The sequence below is a fragment of the Crotalus tigris genome, unplaced genomic scaffold (genome assembly GCF_016545835.1).
Source record: "Crotalus tigris isolate CLP2741 ecotype Arizona unplaced genomic scaffold, ASM1654583v1 scf7180000017668.6805642782:7212621, whole genome shotgun sequence".
Taxonomy (NCBI): domain Eukaryota; kingdom Metazoa; phylum Chordata; class Lepidosauria; order Squamata; family Viperidae; genus Crotalus; species Crotalus tigris.
In genome coordinates this window covers 295,919-319,241 of record NW_024096554.1, presented here as the reverse complement: position 1 = coordinate 319,241, position 23,323 = coordinate 295,919, and the positions used below count along the sequence as shown (strand labels likewise).

General features: G+C 37.9%; 1 protein-coding gene across 10 annotated transcripts in view; it reads left to right on the top strand.

Moving 5' to 3' along the window:
- Window positions 1-23,323, top strand: part of TOGARAM2 (TOG array regulator of axonemal microtubules 2) — a 61,347-nt gene that overhangs the window by 27,293 nt on the left and 10,731 nt on the right. For 8 of the 10 annotated variants that reach the window (XM_039337039.1, XM_039337036.1, XM_039337038.1 and 5 more), the window contains 12 exons: window positions 867-1,045; window positions 3,126-3,282; window positions 5,723-5,887; window positions 6,376-6,517; window positions 7,535-7,640; window positions 10,355-10,590; window positions 11,234-11,392; window positions 11,477-11,594; window positions 11,981-12,084; window positions 15,222-15,420; window positions 16,108-16,324; window positions 19,848-19,934. In XM_039337039.1, the coding sequence (XP_039192973.1) occupies window positions 867-1,045; window positions 3,126-3,282; window positions 5,723-5,887; window positions 6,376-6,517; window positions 7,535-7,640; window positions 10,355-10,590; window positions 11,234-11,392; window positions 11,477-11,594; window positions 11,981-12,084; window positions 15,222-15,420; window positions 16,108-16,324; window positions 19,848-19,934 (1,869 nt within the window). Of the gene's footprint in view, window positions 1-866; window positions 1,046-3,125; window positions 3,283-5,722; window positions 5,888-6,375; window positions 6,518-7,534; window positions 7,641-10,354; window positions 10,591-11,233; window positions 11,393-11,476; window positions 11,595-11,980; window positions 12,085-15,221; window positions 15,421-16,107; window positions 16,325-19,847; window positions 21,713-23,323 lie in introns of those variants that run through there. The other 2 variants (XM_039337044.1, XM_039337045.1) reach the window with 2 other exon arrangements.

Genomic DNA, 23,323 nt, shown 5'->3' with positions numbered 1-23,323 from the left:
TGAACAGGTCAATCTGTGCCCAGGGAAGAAGCAAGTAGTTTATTTCAACCTCTCCATGGAGTTGCTGGTTGGGATCTGTACATTTTTTAAATCCCAGGAAAAGCAACAGAAAGAGGTTTATGTCAATTTAGTAATGAAATTAGAGTAAACATATATGGCAACCCACCTCTGGGTCAGCTGAAAGGTTCCATGTAGACATTTGCAAGTGAAAGAGTAGAGATGGAGGGGATTCTTAATAATTCCCTCATCAGTGGCTGATAGTCACTGAGAGGCTATCCCAAACCTGTGAGTTGTTATTTAGGCTCCTTTGAAGATAGATTTAATGCTCTTCTGGAACTGCACCTCATATGGGTCTGAAATGAGTCTATCAGCTGGGTTCTCTGTCAATACAGTATACAAAAAACTTGCACAAGGCAGATTGAGTTTTCACAGGTGATTAACCTGTCAGTCTAGCCCTCTGTCTTAACTCATTTTTTCCCCTAGTGCAGTCTATTCTGTGTTTAAGGAAAGTGATTTATGGATATTTTCATGCTGAGGTGAAGTTTGATAAGAGAAGATGGAAAGAAAGTCAGATGAAACACCAATCTCTGACCTTAATGTTTCCTAAACTCCATAAATAAGAATAGCACCATTTACTGATATTGTGTTTATGTTCATCAATGGGGACAGTAAATTTTATACTGGTGTAGTGTTTATGAACAAGAGCCCTTTAACTCCATCTGCAGTGAATGATTTAATTTGCTGGAATTCTCCGTGATTCTTTTCTTTGCTCTTGCAAACATTTTGCTTCACAAATACTTTTTAAAATTACAAATATAGTTACAGTCCACAGTAATATATTCCTTTTTTTTAAATTGGCTTGTCAGAAACTGGATTGTCTAAACCTGCTTTCCAGAATGGCTTTCCTGCACCTCTGAAGATTGTTGGGGGATCACTGGCATCCTTACTGCCACCTGCCACCTCCTCCCTCTGTCTGACCAAGGAAGAAGGCTTGCATTCAAATCCTCACCTGTTAAAAGATGAATGGAAAGAGAGCAATGGGAGGGTATGTTTCCATTTCCATTGTTTTGCATTTTGGCATGAGGTGAATTTTAAGGTTGGTATTTAGCAAGAAGAAAAAAAGAAAATATTACAATAAGGACTCAAACTGGCATGAAGGGATACTGGGAATGCTATTTGGAAGGTGGGCATAATAGCTGAGCTTGATAGGCTCTACTCTGCCATTTGCAAAGCTGGCATTATCAAGCAATCAGTGAAGAATCTCTCTTGAGATACTGTCCTCAAGTTTTGGAAAGGAATTTCTGGCGGAGAAGAACTAAGGAGAGAGAAGGAGTGGGGCCTAAGCCCAGAAGTGATACTGGCAGGATGAGCAACACAGGAGCTCAGCCATCAACACGAATGCTTCCCTCTCCAACAGAAAGGCAGTGATAATGAATTAAACAATGAAAAACCTAGTGGTTTCCTCACACTTCATTTTGCCCAATGATAGGGCTGGCCTTGGTTGGAATTCCATCCATCCATCTCTCCCTCCATCCATTTATCCATCCATCCTCCTTCCCTTCTATAAAGGTCCTTTTTTTTCAAGATCTCAAGGCAGTCTCTCTGCTCTATCTTTTCTCTCCGCAAATTGCTCTTTGAAACATATCGTGTAGAAAAAGAGTCCCTGTCTCAAAATCAACCTGTGTGTATTCAGTACAGAGGCTGGAGTAAAAGCTAGGTTTTTCCATTCCACTCCAGCATCTTTAGTACTACACTACCTTGTTCTTTTCAAAGATTTACCAAAAAGGCTTATAAATACTTTGACTCTCAATGCGTAGGTAGGTAGATAGGTAATAGTGGTAGGGATAAATTTGAGTCATTTGTTATTAATTACTGTGGAATATCAATAAAGTCTGTATGATATCCACATGCTCATACTCCACACATAGCAACAGCCATAAGAATGAATACATAATTTAAGTAAAGCATGCATTTTATGGAATGCAAAAGAATACATGTCACACTGAAAATGTGTGATAATTATAATAAATGTGAAGTAGTGAATTGATGTTTGATACAAGCAATTTATGTTCAATGCAATGCTAAACTGATTAGGAAGGCTATATCCTAATACACTACAATCTATCACTTCCATTTTACTTGTCACAGATCAAATAGTTTCTAATCAATTCAGCATTGTGCTTCTTAAGCTTTTCTATCTGGGGGGCTGAACAGCTTTAGGGTCAGTATGGGCTTAACATCAGCCCCAAACTAGCAGTATGTGTTAGTGATTTCATAAGAGATTGTTGCTATAAAAAAAATTGCTGCAGGTCTTTTTTCTTGCTCTAATTTTTCTGATGTAGTACAACATCCCTTGATATTTTTTTCCTGATTGAATATCTGCCTCAGATTAAGCTTTATCTAGCAATTCCAACTTTGGGTAACAAATAATATGAGATATTGGGTAACAAATAATATGAGATAAGGGGAAAACAGGATTAGAGTTCCTTATGCTTTCCTTTGAAAAGCAGCTGGTGTGGTTTTATGAATATAACAAATTGGATTGATTCTGTATCATTAGGAACTGGGCTTTAATGCTTTTTCTCCTGCACCATTTCACTAATGTAAATTGGGCTCCTGGTCTCAAAGCTGCTGTTAAGCATGAAAGAAACTTCAGCAGGTACCTGTGTTACATATGGTGCATTTTCCCCTCTCTGCTTTGCAATTAGTTTCAGACTTAAATCAAGTATTAAATGGCTGGCATTCAAGTCTCTCCTAACAGCACTGCTCCCTCTTCCATCTTTATAGAAACTTGTAAAGATGCTCAGAGATCTACTGAGAGAATCTGCCATGTTATGATTCATGTCTAATGTGGCTTGAATCTCTCTTTTTAAAAATCCAACTTGAATTACACATGCTAAATTGATGGAACTTTCCATGGCTATCTATTCAGGTTGACTCCAATGAAAAATGAAGAGTGTGAAACTATCATTCACACTTATAAAAGATTTATTTTGGGTTATAACAAATTAATAATGTAACAGATTAATCTGTCTCTTTGCTGTTGTGTACAAGTTATTCTCTATATATATGCATCCGCACTCATATACATTTGTATGAAGTGTGTATACTTCTATTGTGTCCAGATTCATGTGACAATATCCAAGTCAGCTCAGGAGAAAATGCGTCAGAAGCAGCTAAAGGAGATAGAGTTCTTGCGTAAAGAAAAGGAAAAGGAGAAAGAGAGAGAAAAGGAAAGACCCACAAAAACCCAGGAACAACAGTCAAGGAATGCTCTGGATGGTATGTGATTACTGTAAAAGAAGGGGGAAATCTACTTTTGCAGATGGCTTATTTTGCCCAGTCACAGTAGAAATGGTCTGGTGCCAAGTTTAAGGAGCTTACCCACTCCCCTCACCCCTGCACTCATGGTGTCCTCTGGTGACCTTAAGATGGATTAAAATGGAGCCCTAGACAACAGTAGGAAAAGTAGGTCAAACAATCCAGCTCTTTTAGTAAGCAAATTGTCTGATCGGTTTGAAGTTGCAGTACCCAGCAGAACATTAGTAGGGAGTTATATTGGCAAATTAAAATTCGGATAGTAGTAGCTTTACACCACATTTTTTAAATAGTGCGAGCTAAAATGAACTTTTAAAAGATTTTTTTAAATTAAAACAACTATATGCCAGTATTGGCCCCATTCATGCTGGGTTCTTGTCAGCAAGACCCAAGAAAGACAGTGAAATTTCTTCTGAGGAGTTTCCTTTATTTTTTTTTTTCACCTATGGACAGAAATTTTGCCAAGCGAAAGCAACTGTTTGCATCACTATAGATGAGAATTGCTAGAGAGGCATTTTCTTAACTCTCTTTCTAGTGACCAGATTATTTAAACTTTGCTGTCTCTTTGCCCTTTGGAATTCAGCCCCTCCCTCAGCTCTCAGTAGAGTTTTGCATAATCATAGATTCCCTTAGTAGTCAGAAAATTTAGCATACAAGATGAGGTTGAAGACCCCTAAAATGTGGTAATTGATAATCTCAGAACTCTTTTTTCCCGAATTATGTCTTTGGGCTGGAATTAGAATCTGAAGGTTTGAGAATCTGTTTATATAGGGTTAATATTAGATAAGATTGCCTTTACTCTGAATAAAAAATGCCAGAAAAGAAGAAAAATTCATGGCATCAGATACATTTCTATGAGTTTTATGTTTTAAACATAGAGTCCCTGCCAGGGACAATGTTGGATCTGATGTTACGTTTTGTCCGTACCACATATTTTAAAACAGCAACAGCAACTGTCTGTCCAGCAATATTATCTTCCCAGAAACCCAGAGTACACAACACTTTCAGATTGAAGGCTACCTTTGGCTTTTGTGTGACATAATGGGACTTGCATATGTAAAATTATTAGGGTCCAGGATAAAAGCTATTTTTAGTTTTACCCAAATTAAAATTACATTTAAATCAGTTAAATATAGTAACATAATCACTTTCCATGGATTTAGTGGTTTGCCCCTTCAAGCGCATTATAATTTTTAGTTTGCTGGCAACTTTGAAAGGTCTCCAAGGGCCATTTGAACAGCTTTTGAGACCGTGGGCGTGTTTAGGACCACAAGGTGCACAACACTATTTAATTTCAACACAATTATAGCTCAGGGAAAATATTTTGTAGAAAGCGTTTATCCATTTTAAGTATATGTATGCTCTTAAGATGTAAAACTTTCAGAAAAAGCATCAATGTTGCTTCCATGAACTCTGCATTGTAAGTTTAGGGGCATTTGTAAGAAAGTTTGGCAGTGCTCTCTGCTGCAGCAAGGAAAGATATATTCTGCCAAATCCAGACCCTTCTGCCTGGTCATTTTTTTATTTTGCTTTTTTTGCTGACAGAATTAGGGGGAAAAGGTTTTTTTTTTTTTTTTTTTTTAGTACAGTTGCTCAGTGTGATGTTTTTTTAAAGTAGGCCTTTGAAACCAACCAGTATATGTAGAATGAAGATTATCCTATTGAGCTATCATCTTTAGTTAATACACTGATTAATTCAACTTAAAAAAACCTTTCTGCTTGATTAAGACAGCATCCCTGATTAATTAGGTAGCTGCTTTTCTATTTCCTTTCTTCAAAATCTGAAACATTTTACTTTTTGGTTCACATGAAAAAGAATGCCAGAGGATAAGTGTATGCATAATTTAAAACTATTGAGTTATTTTGTGTGCAAATGTTGAATTATTGTTGAAGTTCTTTCAGAAGGGAGTAGGCAGAAAGGAGTGAACCAATTTGCCATAATGACATGAAGCAAGGCAGACAAACTAGACTTACCCCTTGGACCAGGGAAAGATACCAAAAGATGGCTAGAAAATGCTTACATGGGAAATTGTATTTTTAATGCTGACTTTGAAGCAAATCCCTTGTCAAAAAATGGAATCAAGGTGATACGTATTAAAAAAATCTCTACTTTTTTTTGATGAGTTTATATTAACAAGTACATACAGTAAAGATTAATGTGTGGCTTGGTGTGTGCGAAGGTGATATGATCATAAGCAGTTGAATTTTTTGGGATATTTTTAAAATAAAAATTTATAACACTGGAATATTAATGAGGATAGTAAAATAATCTTGATCATTTATTAATGTGAACATCCATTGGTCCAACAGTGAAGTGGATGAATTGTTTTCTTCTTGCATGGCACGTTCTGGCAGATGTTTCTTCCTTCATCCTTCACTGACTTCTTTAAATTACTTTCTGCAGGATCCAGTTGGCTTCATCGTAATGGAGCCACCCCTGTTACTCTTCACCTGAGCAATCCTTGCAGAGCTTCTGTTGGGATGGCCTTAAGAAAACGAGTGAACAGGCCCTCATTGCCCAGCATCCCTGTTATCAGCCAAGACAGCAATTTCCTGAGACATGCATCAGGTGTGACATAAAAATTCTGCCAGCTTCTTATAGGTACCTCTTTTGCTTTTGCCATAATGTTAACTGGAAAGGACTTCATCGATGTCATATATTTGTTCTGTAGGAAAAAGTTATAAAGAAGGTGCCTGCACTATGCATTATAATATTAGATGACTTCATGACAGCAGTGCTGTCGCTCACTGGGTGAGAAGAGCCATTGTGAGGATGTACCTGTAGCCTGAGTTGCTGAGATATGATTGCTGCTTTGTTGGCATACATTGGCAGCTCCATATTTGAGTCTTAAGTGGTTTCTTTCACACCTCGTAAACAATCATGGAGGAAGGACCTGGGAGGAAGGACATGGAAGGAAAAGATGTGCATTTTCTGACTCTACTTCTGACTCTTCTTCTTCCAGAACCCAGAGTATTCTTCTTCAAGTTTTCAATAGGATGTGACTTGGATATACTGTATATTGATAATAACATCTGAGTGTAATTTTATGTTTACAGCTAATTCCCTGCCAGCAAATCTCCAACACTCTCCAAAATGGGAAGAGGACCTTGTAAGTAGGGATGCCTTTGAGATAAGACCGTTGTCTCATCCAGAACACGAATTAATCGAGGCTCTCAAGTGGCTCAGCAGCAATGATTGGTAAGGAAAGGAAGAACACTATTTTCTGAGCTGTGTGAGAGTCTGTGATGTCAAGATCTAGTGCAGGATGTACATTGTCCAGAAAGAACTGCAAATGGCCACCAAATGTTAATATTTGTCATGTATGCATAAAGGAAGGTTGGGTAGGAAGTGTAATACAATCACGTATCATTTCAAAAAAGGAAATAGGTTCAGAATGGGGGAAATGGAAAAAAAGAGAATGGGAAAAGGTGGCAATGTTCTCAGATATTTTCCCCAAATCACACAATTATAATGCCTGTGTGATGAGAAGGCTACGGGGCTTGCAATCTTCACTCCCTGTGCCCAGGAAGAAAGGCAGCATGGGCAGATTTACAACTTTTCGCCCCAATATGAAAGTGCACAGCTGCCCTTCTCCCCCGCCCCCACATGCTCCTCCTGAGAATACCCACAGTGCACCATGTAATATGAACATGAAGCTAAATTTGGAAGGCCAGGGCCATTTGTAAATATAGGTAATGAATAACATCAGACAAGCTACTGTATCTGAGATAATAAAAACTCCTTCAGAATTTTTCAGAAGCATTGTCCAAATGAAGAGCATGAAAAGGAACACACAGATGCAAATAAATATAAAAACAGCATTAAAAAAAACAGATTAAAAGCTTTCTTTTCTGGAGGGGAGCACCTCTGCTGCATTGGTCTCAGCCTTTTCCAAGAATGGAGCCTGTTATGCAGAACTAGTAGATAAACCACCTTCTCTTATTCAGCTTAATTTGCAGGGGATCGTGTATGGTATATACACCATGTACATTGGTGATAAAACATTTTCCCACCAGTAGTTCTGAAACCCACTGTGTAGGAGAACTTCAGAGTCTTTACTTTTCTACAGTTCTGCCGAGTTACTTTTGTGATATATCTCATTTTCACAGTCTTACCCAGTGTGAGAAATGAGGTTTCTGCAAAATGCCTGGTGAGACTAATGGTTTCTCTCCTCTTTTTTTCTTTTTTTCCATCTTTCTGATAACTGCCTCTCAGGCACCTGAAGGAGAAAGGACTCCTCAACATCATATGCTTGGCTACCTGCCATTCAGAAGTTCTGCAGGGTAGACTTCATGATGTTTCCTTGGCAGCTACAAAGGAGGTGGGAAACGAATATTTAACATATGTCCTATCAATCTTCTCTTGGTGGATTACCTGATGCTTTCCAATCTGTTTCCATTTAGTCAGTATGTCTCCAAGCAGCTTTTATACTTTTGTGCCTGTGTGTCTGCGCAATGTGTGCTATTTATATTTATTTATTCTAAGAAAAAAAGTTAATAAACCTTTTATTATCTTCAGGGTGGGAATGAAATTACAGAAAAACAAGGTATACAAAGTAATCACATGTGCTCATATCTGCATTGGTTTAGAAAAATACGCTTTAAGAGAATGTATAATTTATTCTGATGAGGAGAAGGATAGGGGAGCAAAAGAGGGAGAGAATGGAGCAGAATGAAATGTGGAAAATCCATGGTTTCCAGCAGAAGATCCCAGGGCTCTGCCTCTACCATTGCAAAGTGACAGGGGCTGGAACTCAGAGGTACAGTTTTTGGTGGCCATGCCAGGCTAGAAGGCAACTGTGAGTTATAGTCCTGTTTAAATATGAAGCCAGCTGGAGGACCTTAAGGCTCTCTCTTAGCCTTAGGAAGGATGCAAGGGCAAACTCCTTCTGAAAATATTGCCAAGATAAGTGCAGGGACTTGTCCAAGCAGTTGCCCTGACTTGAAGGTACCAAAATAAATAATAAATAAAATGTAAGAATCTAAATGTCTGGACCATTCATGTTGACTATAAAAGATATAAAACAATACTTAGGAGAAGGAGAATTCTTCCGCTTATGTGTATTTGAAACTGAACGAGGAGCAAATTTTATATTCACTTGTACATTTATAATCAAATATGTGAAATCATAAATTCTTATGCATTAAATAAATCTATTCTTACATATACTGTATATTTATGTCATGTTGTATAGTTACATTCTGCATGTATGCTCTGGTAACTAATCTATTGTGTATCAAAATTAAAGTTTGATCAAAAGTAGTGGAAACTTCTCAAATGTTGTCTTGTCAAATGCCTTGCTACTGAAAGTTATCCAAGGTTACCATCAAACCATTCCTTCATAAACTTGGCTTGTGCACAATGCTGAAGGATAATGGAATTTATTTGGTTTTTTGCTTGGAATCATAGCATGCTACAGTGCTATGAAAATGATATGTCTTGGGCCATCATGATGTAAAGCCTGGTTTTTCATATTTACATCCAGATATTGCCAGGATATTTAAATAATATAGTTTGCAAAGCAATGTTGTGATGCAAGTTATATTATTTGTCCCCTCCCCTGGTAGAAGCTCATGCTTAGAGTGATATATGAACTTAGTATTAAGACGTTAATGAATTTGATTAAACAATGCCATCTCTCAGGATCTAGGAAGATGCCTTTTCTGTCTCAGCAGCTGCGCTTTGAATAGCATCTCTCTGGAGATCCATATGGCTCCCACCCTAATGGTATTTAGAAAGTCATTAAAATCATGATTTTCCTCTCTGATCTTAGTATAGAATGGTGGTTGTTTCTTTGTTGTTGCCACCCAGAGCAGTTTAGAATTGGGCAGCCTCTAAACTGAATGAATGAATGAATGAATGAATTAAATTTTTGGATATAGTCATAGATTTCCAGGCCTTCTAAAGCAAAGACTACTGTGCTTAACTACAAATGTCTTAATTCTCTCTATTATACCAATGGAATTTCACTAATTTTTATCGTTTTACCAAGGAAAAGGGAAATAATAGCTAAATTACATAAACCCATTCAGTACTTGCATTTTCCATTTCCCCAAACCTAAATACTGTTTGGCCTTCTTATAAAACTCATATTGTATGTTGAGAGCTAGCTAGTTCTTGCATTCCTAGGAGTTAATTTCATGGACTTTCTGTTTACTGTATTTGACCACTTGATAGTGAGGTTTTATTGCTCTCATTTTAAACCCTTCTAATAAAAAGCAAGAGGTAAACAATGTCACAAGCCAACTCCACACTTGTTCATTGTTTGCACAGCTGATAGGCTGCTATCAGCAGAGTTTTCAAAGGCCATTATGCTTCCTCTCCAGACAAATATTGGGAAACCATTAGCATATTTTTTTTCTAAAATTGTAATAAATTCAGACTCTATTCAGGAGTTTAAAAAGTGTTAGTCAAGACAAAGGCAAGGCAAGATCTGGTTGTCAGATGGAATATAGCAATAAAAGGTGTCTATTTCTTCTATCAAGGAATACTGTAGACCTGGGAGCTTATAATAGCTTTTGGGGCAAGTGCATATAATCCCTTGGTACACATTCACATGGAACTTGGAAAATATACTGTAAAAATTTGTGCAATAAATTTCTGTATGTAGAAGTAAGATATAGAAGTAGGAGAAAAGTAAGAGCCAGTTTGGTGTAGTGGTTATGGTGCTGGCCTAGAAACCAGGAGATTGTGATTTATAGCCTTATCTGTAGCCAGCTAGGTGAACTTGAGTCAGTCACTCTTTCTCAGCCCACTTTCACCTCTCAGAGTTATTGTTATGGGAGAAATACAAGGAAAAAGTACCATGTATTTTTGCTGCCTTGAGTTACTTATAAAGTAACAAAAGTGGGATAAAAATTTAATAAGCAAATAAAATAAGAGATACTAGTTTTAGATATATAATCCATGGATTTTGCATATTGCTGAATTTTGGAGTCTTTATTTGGATAAGAAAATAGCCCTGTATTGATTCTCTGGCTGTTGTTCTTTACCATTTGCAAAAGTAAATAATATCATATGACTTTCTTTTATCAGGTTAGCAACTTACGATCTAAAGTATCTAGGTTTGCTATTGAGACACTTGCTGAATTGTTCAAAGCTATGAAGAAGCACATGGATCAAGAGATTGAGGAGATTTCTCGAGTCCTGCTGCAGAAAGCAGGTGATACTAGTGAATTCATCCAGAAAGCAGCTGACCAGTCCCTGGGAATCATGGCACAGAGTGTGACTCCATCGCGAGCAATGACAGCCCTCATGGCCAATGGAGTGAAGTATGTACAATGCCTTTGAATCTGCAGTCTCAATCCTTGCTGGTCTGTGGGCATGAGCAATAAGTGCTAGCATTTACAAAAAATAATATTGCTGGAGGAGATAATTTCATACCTCTGAATTATTAGAGTAATTTGGGAAATGTATAACCCTTCAGATGTAGCTGACTATAGCTCCTAGCATTTCTCACTATTGAATGTGATGAAGGGAGACACTGAGTGTTATAGTTTAGCAACACTTAGGATGCAAAATTTTCCCTATCCCTGCAAAATGATGGCCCGAATTTTTCTGTATGAACCTACAAGTGGAAACCAGAAATTTGGCTTAGCATTCAGTTCTTTGGTACTATGCTTATTCCATTTGTCCATGAAATGAAGTAGCAGAGAAAAATCAGAAAGAACACTATGCAACCCTGCAAATTAAGCTGGAAATTTCCTTTTCTATCATGATGGACTGTGTCTCCTTTCCTTTGGGGAAGTATTTTCCTATTCATACTCAAGATGCTGTTGGATAAATGAAGTAGGTCTTGTTGATCAAGGTGAGCTAGAAAAACTGTTGCTATCAGCCCACACCTTGGCAGGTTTCTACTTTGGCATGGACACAAAATGTGCCCTGTTTCTGACAGCTGTGATCATTTTGTTGCAGCCACCGAAACCCCCTCATTCGAAAATGTGCTGCTGGACACTTACTGACAGTCATGGAACAAATTGGGGCTGAGAAACTGCTCTCGGGCAATCGGGAGAGTACCGAGTTATTAGTGCAGACATTAGTGAAAATGGCTCAGGACTGCCATCAAGACACAAGGTAACAGCAAGAAGTGCTGTCCCTCGATGAAGGTGGAATTTTATTCTCCAGTGATCTTAATAAGATTTCCTTTTACTCCATTAGGTGTTATGGCCGGAAGATGCTGAACATGCTTATGTGTCATTCAAAATTTGATGGGTATTTGAAACAAAATGTACCATCACATGACCTACGGGATGTCATGGCTGCAATTAAACAAAAAGTAAGTATGGAAGCCCAGGGACAACCTTGGAAATGCGTAAATTAAAAAGGGAATCAGAAAATCTAATACTGTACATGGACATTGAGTGAACAATTGAGTATGTTTCAGAAATGACATAAAAAACTAATATACCACTAGCATTCACTTATAGCAGTAAAAACATTATTTCCTTGAGTCTGCTTTATTAAATACACCCCAACTGGCAGAGTTCACACAGCTTAATACATTCACCATGGTTTCCAAGCCACAATGACTGGTTTTGTATAACATTCTTAGTCCAAATCAGCCAAATGGTTTAACATGAAGTATAAATCAGTTGGCAAGAAAAGGTGGGTATTTGTAATTGACCAGAATGTTTAAATGACTGTGTGACTTTATCTGTATAGGGGACAGAAGATTCAGCCTCCCAAGCAACTTCTGCCAAAAGTTACCGAGGATCAAAGAATGGCAGTTTGACAATCTCACTGGACAGCCTGTCTTCGGGCGAAGGGTATGGAGGGAAGCATCATTTGCTTCTATGATTAGCTGGATTTTGGAAAAACACAGAGCATGTCACTGGGAGACATACTGTATTTTTTTTTTTTAAAAAAAACCTCAGGTGCTGTTATATTCTACATGCATATTGAGAGACCAGAGTCAAGAGAAAAGCTTGTTCCTTTTCCATAGCCTTTCCTTTGCTATTGTTTTAAGCACAATTCATTTGCTTGAGATGCTTGATGTTTTCCTCATAGTTTATGCCGTTGCTGAAAACCCTTAATTTAGGAAAGAAGACTGATATGTGAAAACTTTTGTCTGCCCTCTAGAACAGGGCTCTTCGAACTTGGCAACTTTAAGATTTAAACGTGCCTGGACAAAGAATTCTGGGAGCTGAAGCCCACAAGTTTTAAAGTTACCAAGTTTGGAGATCCCTAGAACAGAGCTTCTGCATCCAGACAGCATACCTTCAAGTAGCCTTTAGATGTCAGTGAAGCTTTATTTGACTGTGACTCTTTGCTGCCCCTTGATAAGCACCCAGACTTATTGTATATAGGGTGCTAATCCTCTTCTCTTTTCTCTAGAATGCGTATAAGTTTTCTTGAAAGTCTGCCATCTCAGAGAAGCAAATTGCCAGCTGAATTTACTATTTGTCTTCCCACTCTAGCTGCAGAGAGAGCTTGATGGCTTGGGGAGAATGTTTTGGAAATACACACTGCCTGCTTGCCCTTTGCTGCAGAGCTGCACACCTGGTGGAAGCCATCTCTCTTGGCACTGAGTGAGCAACATCCTCTGGATGGCATTGCCTGGGGCCTGAAATTACAAATTTTAGCAATTAGCAGGACTAGTAGCAATAACAGAGCAGCAAGGAATAAAGAAAAGCAGGATATGTTTTACAGAAAGAGAGAGAGGGAAATTGCTAATTCATAACTGAGGAAGAATTTTGGAAACTTTTTAGATTCTGTGTTTTTAATCATTTGAAATCATTTGCACAACCAAGAGTAGAGTTTTCTTTTTTTCTCTGTTCTCCAGACTTACTGTTCAAATTTACAGCTTGTCCTTTTTCTCTGTGGACTCCCTTTCTTTTTACCTCCATTTCCTTTGTATAATTCACACTCTTATTGTTGTTATGAGTGGATATGAGTTCTTTAGCCTCTTCCGGAAAGGTAAAAGGATACTTCATTAAAAAAAGTATGGGAAAAGGAACAGATAATGGACAGATAAGAGACAGTCCTGTGTGGAGAGGTAGAATCCATTAAGTCATAATAATTCCTATCTCCAGCTTTTATATTCACCAAGTTTATCTGAGAACTCAGGCTGAGCATCTACAACTTTGTAATGCTATTTTGTTCTCTGACAAAAAGAATAGCATGCCTGATCCTATATTAAGTTAAGGGGACAAACAGATATGTTTGAAGGAGATATGACTGGATATACTCTTGCCCTTGATTGGTCACACTGTAGTGAAGATTGAGCTGTTTCAGCAAGTTCCCCTCTGCAAGGCAGAAATCAGATTAGATTGGAACATCTCTAGACTTTGAATATATCCAGGCCATTATTTGGCCATGGCTTACAAAAATCCCATCCTATCAAAGATTTTTGAGATTGTTAACACCTCAGTATAGGTGACAGAATTCCTTACCAGCTTAAAGATATTGATGGTGAGATCTTTATTTAAGAAGCTTCTTCAACCTATTGCAGCAGTCACAGGTCATTGTTCAATATTCCATGTTTAACTGAGCTGAAGGAGAAGGCTGTGGCAGTGTAAAAACTGAGAGAGAAAAGAGTTTATCCAGACCTTTTCAATCCAAATTAAGTCCTGGATTTGGCATACAGATATCTTTGGTCACTTTGATAAAAGATCTGTGCAAAGTGAGAGACGGGAAGTGAGTCCCCATCAATATTTCTGGATCTCTCCCATTACCTGTTTGTACAATTATCTTTTTCAAGCCAGAAAGTTGGAGACATCAATTTATGGAGATTCCACTCTTGGCACTGTTGGTGGCTTTTGAAAATGGCATAGGCAAACATCAGTTCCATCTTTTGGAATTATCCTATAGATTCCTGTTACGAATATTTATTTATTATTGTTTGTGAAACCCTTGGGTAAGATCATATGTAGGTTTGGAAACTTTTATCAGAACTATGCTGATGATATTGATCTGTACTTGACCTTTCCTAGAAATTCAGGGCTGACTTCTCAAGAACCTGTAAGGGACTGAATGTGAAAGAATAAAACTAAGCTGAATTCATTCAAGATGGAGTTGCTGTCATTTCTATGGGACAGTCTTTAGGATTCATATGATATGCTTGTTTTGGATGAAACAAGTTCACAATTTAAAGTCCTCCTGAATCTAGTGTGCGCACTGGAAACACAGAAGATCTGTGCCAAAAGTATCCTTTTATCAGCTTTGGTTGATAAACCAGTTGTGTCCCTACCAGTGGAAGAATGATTTGCATCAGTTACATAATGATCTCAAATTTGATTTAGGGTAATGCATTTTTGTGGGGCATTTTGGAAATTGCAATTAGCCCTGAGTATAGTGGGCAAATTGAAGTTTTTCAAAAAGCATCCCTATATTGAAATACCTGCTCTTCATGTCAGTTTATTTCTAAGACTAATTAAAACACTTACCTTGTTGTGGAAAATCTTACACAAGTTTAAGTCCATGAAACTTATAGCACTGCTTGCTTTTCTATAATCTGCCCTACACCCTCAGGACTTTTGCAGATCCCATTAACAAGCCACCATTTGCCAATTTAGAGTGTTTAGAGGTTTTTTTTAATGTTACTAATATATTGCCTTGTTTTTAACTGCATATATAGTTTTTAATACCATAATTAGCTTGATCTTTTATATGCTGCTCAGAATCACTGAGAAATTAGTGGTTATACATTTGTAAACTCAAAGAAATAATTTAAATAATCTCATCTCCAGCTTTTCCTAATTTACCGTACTATTCTGAAGTTGATTCAGAGTCTTCCATCTTGCATCTGGAATGACTTATGAAGGTTAAGTGGACATTGTTTAACTTGCATGGTATATTTGGCACACCAAAAATGGTGTTTCCTTTCAGGGCTTGATAAAATTATTTACTGTAATATCATATGTTTCAGAAATATGGTGAAAAGCTGTTCACTTTTCAATTCCAGGTCTACCATGGATGTTCTTAATTTCTCACAACCTGCAGCTCGTGGTTCCTCACTTCGCAGCATAGAAATAATGGAGCAGCTGAAGGAATTGAACAAACAGCTTGGAGCCAAGGAATTTCAGATACGAATAGATGGAATAGCCTTACTAATGGACCATTGCAAGAAGAACCCACACTTTGTCTCATCAAATATTGTGCAGGTATCCATTATGAATACCAGTAACCCTAATTAAAACATAAATATTTATTAAAGTTGCAAGGGCAATACCATCCTAGCATCCAGCCCGATGAATTAATTTTACTCTTTTTTTTTAACTTTTCTTCAATTTATTATTTTTTTATGAGGAATTCTTTATAATAGTTGGGGCACATGGACTCTCCTTGTTGGAGATCCAGTTCTGCTTTTTCTTGTTAACTATTAAAACATCAGGAGTAGAAACAGTTCTGCTTTCCTCTCATGGAGAGACTGATACTATTAGTTCGTCAATGTAAAACTGCTTCCCATAGGAACATTAGAATATTTCCTCTACCTCTTGTTTCCCACCTTGAAGGTAGACAACTTAGAAAGGGAGCTTTCTTTCATACCATGTAACATCCTTAATGACCAAGTTATCCTATTATGCCTTAAGCATTAACAGTTCTACTTTCACATCTGTGATCTTACGTTAAATGTGAGCCTTGGTGAATGAATTGGAGGGTGGTTTGATTTGTTGCAAATGACCTCTACTAACACTTGATATATGAGGGAGAATGCAAGAGATATTTATCTGGCAAAATATATTAAAGCAATTCATATACTGGCTCATAACTTGTTGGACAAATTCCCACATTTTCTGTGTTTGATATTTATGGTAGTATTTACTTGCTTATTTTCTTAATGTTAACAGATTTTTGATACTTTTACACTGAGGCTTCAGGATTCCAACAAGAAAGTGAATCAGTATGCATTAGAATCAGTTGTCACCATGATTCCAGTGCTTAAGAATGGCTTTAATCCAGTCCTGCTCTCCGTGGTGACTATAGTGATGGACAACTTAAACTCAAAGAATTCTGGGATTTACAGTGCGGCAATAAAGGTTCTGGACATAATGATTACTTATTTAGGTAATGGTTATCTACTTGCCAGATATGGCTATTTTTGTGTTTGCTGTTATATCCTATCTTTCAGCCCATCAGATAAAAAGACTTACAGAATTTTAAAGAAAGCAGACTGTGAGTGTGGATGTCTGATTGATAGTTATCTTCTCATAGTCACATCTTGACTAGGCAGCCTTATAAATTGTCATATATATATAAAGCTTGGTAAGTTTGAACCCTGGTTTGCTTTTTCATTGCTTACTGTATTGTATGAAGACATTTTTTTCTGGTTAGTGTATGGTTCCGTGTATCGTGCAAATCTAGAAATTTCAGGGACAAGGTTATGTGCGTTGTTTGAATATAGCCCATGAGTTATTTTTGCTCTTGATTTGAGGACAATCTCCCAAATAAGCTTTTTCTGTGCTGGCTTTATAGAAGTCCTAAGTTATGAGCTTCATCCAGCTGATTCTCCTATCTCTAATTCATAAATATCTCCAATGCGTACTCTTCTTAGAAGGAAATTTATAGTTTATTGAGCTCATTTCTGAAGAACAAACAAGCATAAATCCATGTCTAAATGACGGCTTCTTTCAAACATTGTTCTCCAAAGGCAGAAATTGCAATTGCCAATAACTACAAAACCAAGGACTGCTGTTAATTTCATACCACATAGATTTATATCAATATGAAAATGCTATACTGGATGAATAGGCCAGACATATTATAGGATTTCATGAATCACAACTGAAGTTAGTACTGACATACAGAGGTCCTAGTAGATTTATTTATATCCAAACCATGTCATATTTCTGCCTATATTGAATAACATGAGCACTGAATTTAGAATCAGAAATTAATTTTACTGTGTTTTAATTCGCAGGGATAGCTAATATGTATCATTGTAAATATTGTTGAACTACAGATCCCAGCTTCTATAGGAAGCACAATCAATGCTGGGAGAAGCTATTACTTGTAGTTCAGCAACATGTACACAAGTTGCCTATACTTGGCTAGAGGCTTGAGCATGCACAGAGAGTATTCTCCTTTTATCTAAACTCGTTGCTTCTTTTACACTGGACCCCAGTGGATTACTTCTGAGAAAAATAACCCTGATACTGCAATTAATTCCAAAAATGTCCACCAATATGTCTATGGATCAGGATAATTGACATTCTGGAAATTATAGTTCTTTGTGTAAATTCTGAGTTTGGATTAACATTATTTTCCTTCCTTGACTGGACTGGGAACCACTTACATTATCTAGGGATCCTTTAGGAGCTTTGACCACAAGAGGACAGTATGTGTATATATTTCTTTATCTTTCAGGGAATGTATGATTGTCATTTATAAGTATGGGGCTCATATGTCCTTGGAAATCACAGATTCTAAATGTTACTGGACAGAAATTTTTGGGATTTGAAAAATATAATGAGTTCTTAATTCTTAATAATAAGAGTTCTTCTCTTTTTTTAATTTTTGAAATTTAATAAAATTCTTTAAAAAATAACTGGCTTCATAAATGTGGTTAACTGATTATAATAATATGTTATGGATATTTGCTAAGATATTTTTCCTTTCCTTTCCTTTTGATTTTCATTACTTTATTTATTCATTTCTTTCTCGGACCTATTTCCCATCCAGTAACATATAAAGCATATAGAAACCTTCCTTATAGTGATTTTATGAAAAGTCTATTTGAATAAAAATATCAGATGGAGAGAGAGCAGCAATAAAAATAGCTTAATATAATCATCGACATCAGCAATACATTTAAGATATACAATTAAATTTACATTTGTAGAAAGGCCCTGTTTGCATGGATGAAAGAACAAAACTCATTCAAAAGGAAGTGTTCTCTGACTGTATTTCAGAATTTGAGTTTTTTCATCTGGTACCTGATTCCCCACTTTGTGAAGGCTGGCTGTAGAAGATTAAAAAAAAACCAACCCATTGCTGTCAAACATTACATCTTCCCATTTCTTGATCTTCTGCGAAAGCAGCTCTAAATTAATCTCCTACCAATAGCTTATTGGGGCTTTCATGATTCTCATATTTTTGAAATGTACAGCACATCTTTCTGGAAGACAAGAGAGAGAGAGAGAGAGAGAGAGGGAGGGAGAGAGAGAGAGAGAGAAATGTACCATCCTTTACTTTAGAATGAATTTTGAAAGTCAGTCTTACAAGTGAACTAAAATCTTTAAAGATAGTAATAAGGGGGCAATGATCATCAATAATTAACACCCACTCTCCACATTTGATATTAGCACTTCAAAGCAATTGTTCTTCCTACTGCAGCAAATGGTGGTACCTGTCATTAATCACTATAAGGACAGAATTGCCTGGTTCAGAACATCATCCTCTTCCTCATCACGATCACAATGGATGGCATTGATCAGAGCACAATTTTTTTGCTCCTTGCTATTCTGTTCTCTTTGATTCTTTGATTCTTCTTGGCTGCATAACCTGGAAAGGAACAAATTAGGAAAATAATCTTTTTTAAAAAAAATCATCTGCCAACCCATCAACACTTGTCACATTTAATTAATGTGTATTTATTTGCTGTACCATTTCCCTCCATCATAATGGCTTGGAATAGATTCCATTTAAAATCATTCGGGCATGTTATCTATTCACTGAAGGCTGAATCCTGGATCATTGTTAAATGCCTGATCCTGGGTTGTCAAAAGCCAGCAAACATACAAATGCTTTACAATCCCCCCAAAATGACTTCTAATGGTATTGGTTGTTATTGGTTGAATTCCATAGTCCTAAGGCAATCCACCAATGCTACTTCATATCTCTTTATAAAGTGGCATTGAAGAACCATAGGTCATACAACTTTTGCATCAAACACTTGCATAATCGCTTAAAGAATTTTAACAAAAAGATAATCCTCCATCTTAAAGAGTTGTAGATGCTGATTTGAGTATATTAGTACATTGTTCAATAAAATAGTTTGTTCGTAAAGGTATACTGAACAAACAATGTTTCTTCACTATGCTTTTAAAATATCATTATTTAAAATAGCTTGCATCTTTAAGAGTGTGAAATGGATTATTGCAAGGAACATTGATTACATTTGAATGCGTTGGGAGAAGAATGTCTGGCCAAGTAGGATCCATTGAAGCCTAGTTTGATTATTTGCAAGCAAAAACTTCAATGCTATAATAATTTTTTTTTTTGTAATTTCTGCTTGTAAGTTGATTTCACAGAGTATCAGAGCAGAATGTTCATACATTAGTCATATTCCTTCAAGCTCAATACTTCTCCAAGCCTTCAATTCAATTGAATTAGTTACTGGGGATTCTGGTTATTGAGGTCCCAACACATTGGAAAAATACAAATTGGGGAAGATTAGCATAGGTTTATGAAGGATAGTAGCTTGTAGGAACAAATCTAAATTTGCAAAAACAATTTCTTCTCAATTAAAGCACAAAAAAAAAAAACCCATGAAAGTGTTCTTTATTATGTTGTAACTTGTGTAACCTCCACATTCATTCTTCAGTGGTCCATAATAGTTTGCTCCAAACAATCTGTTTGTTCCTTTCAGATAACCTATTGCTGCTTCAAATATTTGCCAGCAGAGTGCGTTTTCTCACTGGCCGAGCTCTGCAGGACATCACGGAATATCTGGCAGGTCAGAAAAGACTATGTTTGGTGTGGAGCTTTTTCTGAACTATATTTCTGATAACAGTAGGAGACAAAGAGTACCTTTATTCATAGTTCAAGCCAGCATATTTCTATTTGCAACTTTTCAAACTTGAAATGAGAAATGACTGCTTATTTCTCATAGGCCAGCACTTTCTCTGGAGGATCTCTGGCTTATTAGCACAGACATGTCTCAGTCTTAGAGGTGTTGTTTCTAGCAACATATTGGCAGGACAGTCACTTTGAAAAGATTGGTATCAAAATAAGTTGAATCAGTTGGGCTCATGTCTCCAAAATAGAGAAGAATATCTTGCAAAAACATATATATGATTTACTCCACAGAGATTTAAATGTTGTCCCATTCCATTTGTTCAGGGTATTCAGCTGAGTTTATTTCCAAATAAAGATACAAAATTGTTTTGCTGCAATTTTCTGTGTCAGTTTTATGAATATTGGATAAAATCAAATATTCCACTTAATTTGCATTTTAGATACAAAACAATAAGTAGGTGTGGTTTCTACTAGCATTTTCTTTCCCCTTTATTCTTTGAATTTTAATATAACAGTTTGAAGAAACCACTGAACAAAGAAATTGATACAAGCTTTGACAAGAAGTCTAAATTAAAATATAATATAAAAGCTTAGACATACAGCCATGATTTAAGAATTTTTTTCCTAACAAGGAATGAGAGGAAGAAGAGATGATGTGGATAGAACATTCTCAGTAAAATAAACCATGGTTTCTTGGACCAAAGTTGTTATGTCCTTTCCAGGAATTCAGATGACTCAGGAATTATTTCTGAAAATTGGTATCTTGCCCCTGCCCCAAACCAATTGCTACGATCTTTTTAATCGATTGGACAACAGAACCAAAAGTTTGCAAGGGGTCCAATCCACAGGTGTATTTAGCTGAGGTTTAGTATTTAGCTGAAGTTAAATCATAAATTTCTTATATCAGAACCCCAAAATTGAAATTAGTTCCTTCAATATATGCATCCTAAAGCTTATCATGATCGTTCTTCATTGGCCACTGAGATGTAACCGGATTCTAGATATCCTCATCAGATATCACTAAAAGGTCACTGGCATCACTGGTGTTTGACTCTTAGAGTACCCTTTAGCTTAGCTTTGTAGCTTAGAAATTTGATACAGACTTTTTAAATAAGTGTCTATTTGAAATAGATAACCAAGCCATCTACAAGGCTGTAAATCAATCACTACAAACAAGCAGCATTCAAGAGCTATAATTTTTCCTGTAGGGGGAAAAAAGTACTGAAGCCACAAAACTGCAATAATGATAATTTAAGATCAGCAGAACTTCCATTTAGTAAAATTACCAAATGGCTTTATAATAAAACAGTATTTACCCTAGTCCTCTAATCCCCAGTTTAATGCAGTATAAATGAAGTGGCACAACAATGACAGCACAGACTTATTATTGATGTATACTTTCTCAATTTCTGGTATTTTTTTTTACAGCTTATGAAATGTTTTGGATGAAAATAACCTTTTTAAAATCTATATGTATCTACTTTTTTCCTTTGGATTAATCAGTAGCTATGTTTTCACAGTTTAACTTTTGAATACACAGTGCTTTAATACTGTCCTCCCAGCTATTTGAATGAATGATGAATCATTATATTCCTTGAAAACATATATGAACTGTTGCGTCCTTGGCGGGAAAACAGACACGAGAAGCAGCTGGAGTTCTCAGGTTCTTTTATTCAGCGTTCAGCTTACAGGAAGATGGCTTCAGCTCAGCCCAAACGCCTCACAGCCTCTTATATAGGCAACTCCCGGGTAAATGGGTTACTTTTCCCGCGCCAGCACCCGCGCATGCGCACGGCGCTGGCGACAGCCTGTCTGGTCCCGGGCAGCTTTGCACCTGCCCGGGACTGCCTGCAAACGCCCGAGCCGTTTGCAAGGCTCGGGACATAACACCCCTTTCCCCCGGGCTAAAACTACTATCAACATACAACATTTATTTTACACGACAATTTGCTCCCCAGTGTTCCCACTGTTTACTGGCTTCTGTCTTGCCAACAATGTTATGTAATCTTCTAGGTACTTAGGAGATTTCTTTGCTCTCTGTGACCTTCTTAGCTCTGGGTTACTGGCATAAGTCCCCTGACTGGAGGGAGGCATGAGCCTGTTCTCTCTACTGTGCCCTGGTGTCTTCCAAGGACTGTGCCCCGATGCCTGGCCTGCTTGCTTGCCCACCGGGCTCGTCAGGCCAGGGCTTCTGTTGCTTTGTGACCTGGTTGTCCTACCTAGCTGTAGACCCTCAGGCCCCTTGAAGTGATAGCCACTGCTGGGCGTCTCTGTAGAACCCCCTAGGTCAGTCCAAGACCTGTCAGGAGGCTGTCTATTCCCTGAACCCCATTCTGTGTTTGGGCTCGTGTGGGTTTCTGTACTCTCCCAAAACTCAGGTGTCCCCTGATTTGTGCTAGGGGTGTTGTAGTCGGGACTTGGTTCCTCGACTAGCTCTGTGTATGTTTGACCCCCTGTAGGATTTGGGGTAAGGTCAGGCCAACCTTGGGCATTGTGTGCCAGCTCTCTTGCGGGGAATGATTTGTTGGGATGCCCCCGGGTATCCTCCGTTGCTGGAGTGCTGTGTGCTGTGTGTGGAAAGTGAGTATGCCCCCGGGGTAACTCCCTGGCTGGAGTAGGCGTGAGTGCCTGTTGTGTGGGTAAGCTCCAAGACTTCCTTTTCGGAGCAATTGCAGAACCTTGGGACGAGCCGTTTGTGGCTCCCTCAGTGGCGATGGGCAGTAGCTCTTGCCCTTCCCTTTGCTCCAAAGGGTCCCCCTCCCCCCCTGGAAAAGACCCAGGAGTTCAGCAGAAAAGTCCCGCCTAGAGCGGAGTTGGTCGATGTGCCGACGCAGGACACGACCGTTGTCCAGGGCAACCTCGTAGGAGAGAGGACCTGTGATCCTGGACACAGAAGCGGGGACCCATGTATGACCAGGCCCGTAATTGCGAGCCCAAACCGGGGCACCCACAAGTAGTTGTCTAGGTGCCCTAGGATGTGAGGTAGATGAAGGCAGTCTGTCCGGATGCAACCGGTCAAGTCTAGTAGTAAGTTGGCGCCCCCAACGAAGTTCAGCTGGACTTCTCCCTGTAGAAGTGGACGGTGTGGTGCGATAAGAAAGGAGAAAGTCAGCCAACCTGTGATGCCAGTCCCCGTAGGTGAGTCTCTTCAAGGCGTCCTTTGCGATGCGCACCATGCGTTCAGCCATACCGTTGGTGGACGGGTGAAAAGGCGCAGACGTGGCATGACGAATCAGGTTTGCCTGTAAGAAAGCTTGGAATTCGGAGGAGGTGAATTGAGGGCCGTTGTCGGACACAATGACATCTGGCAGCCCGTGTGCAGCAAAA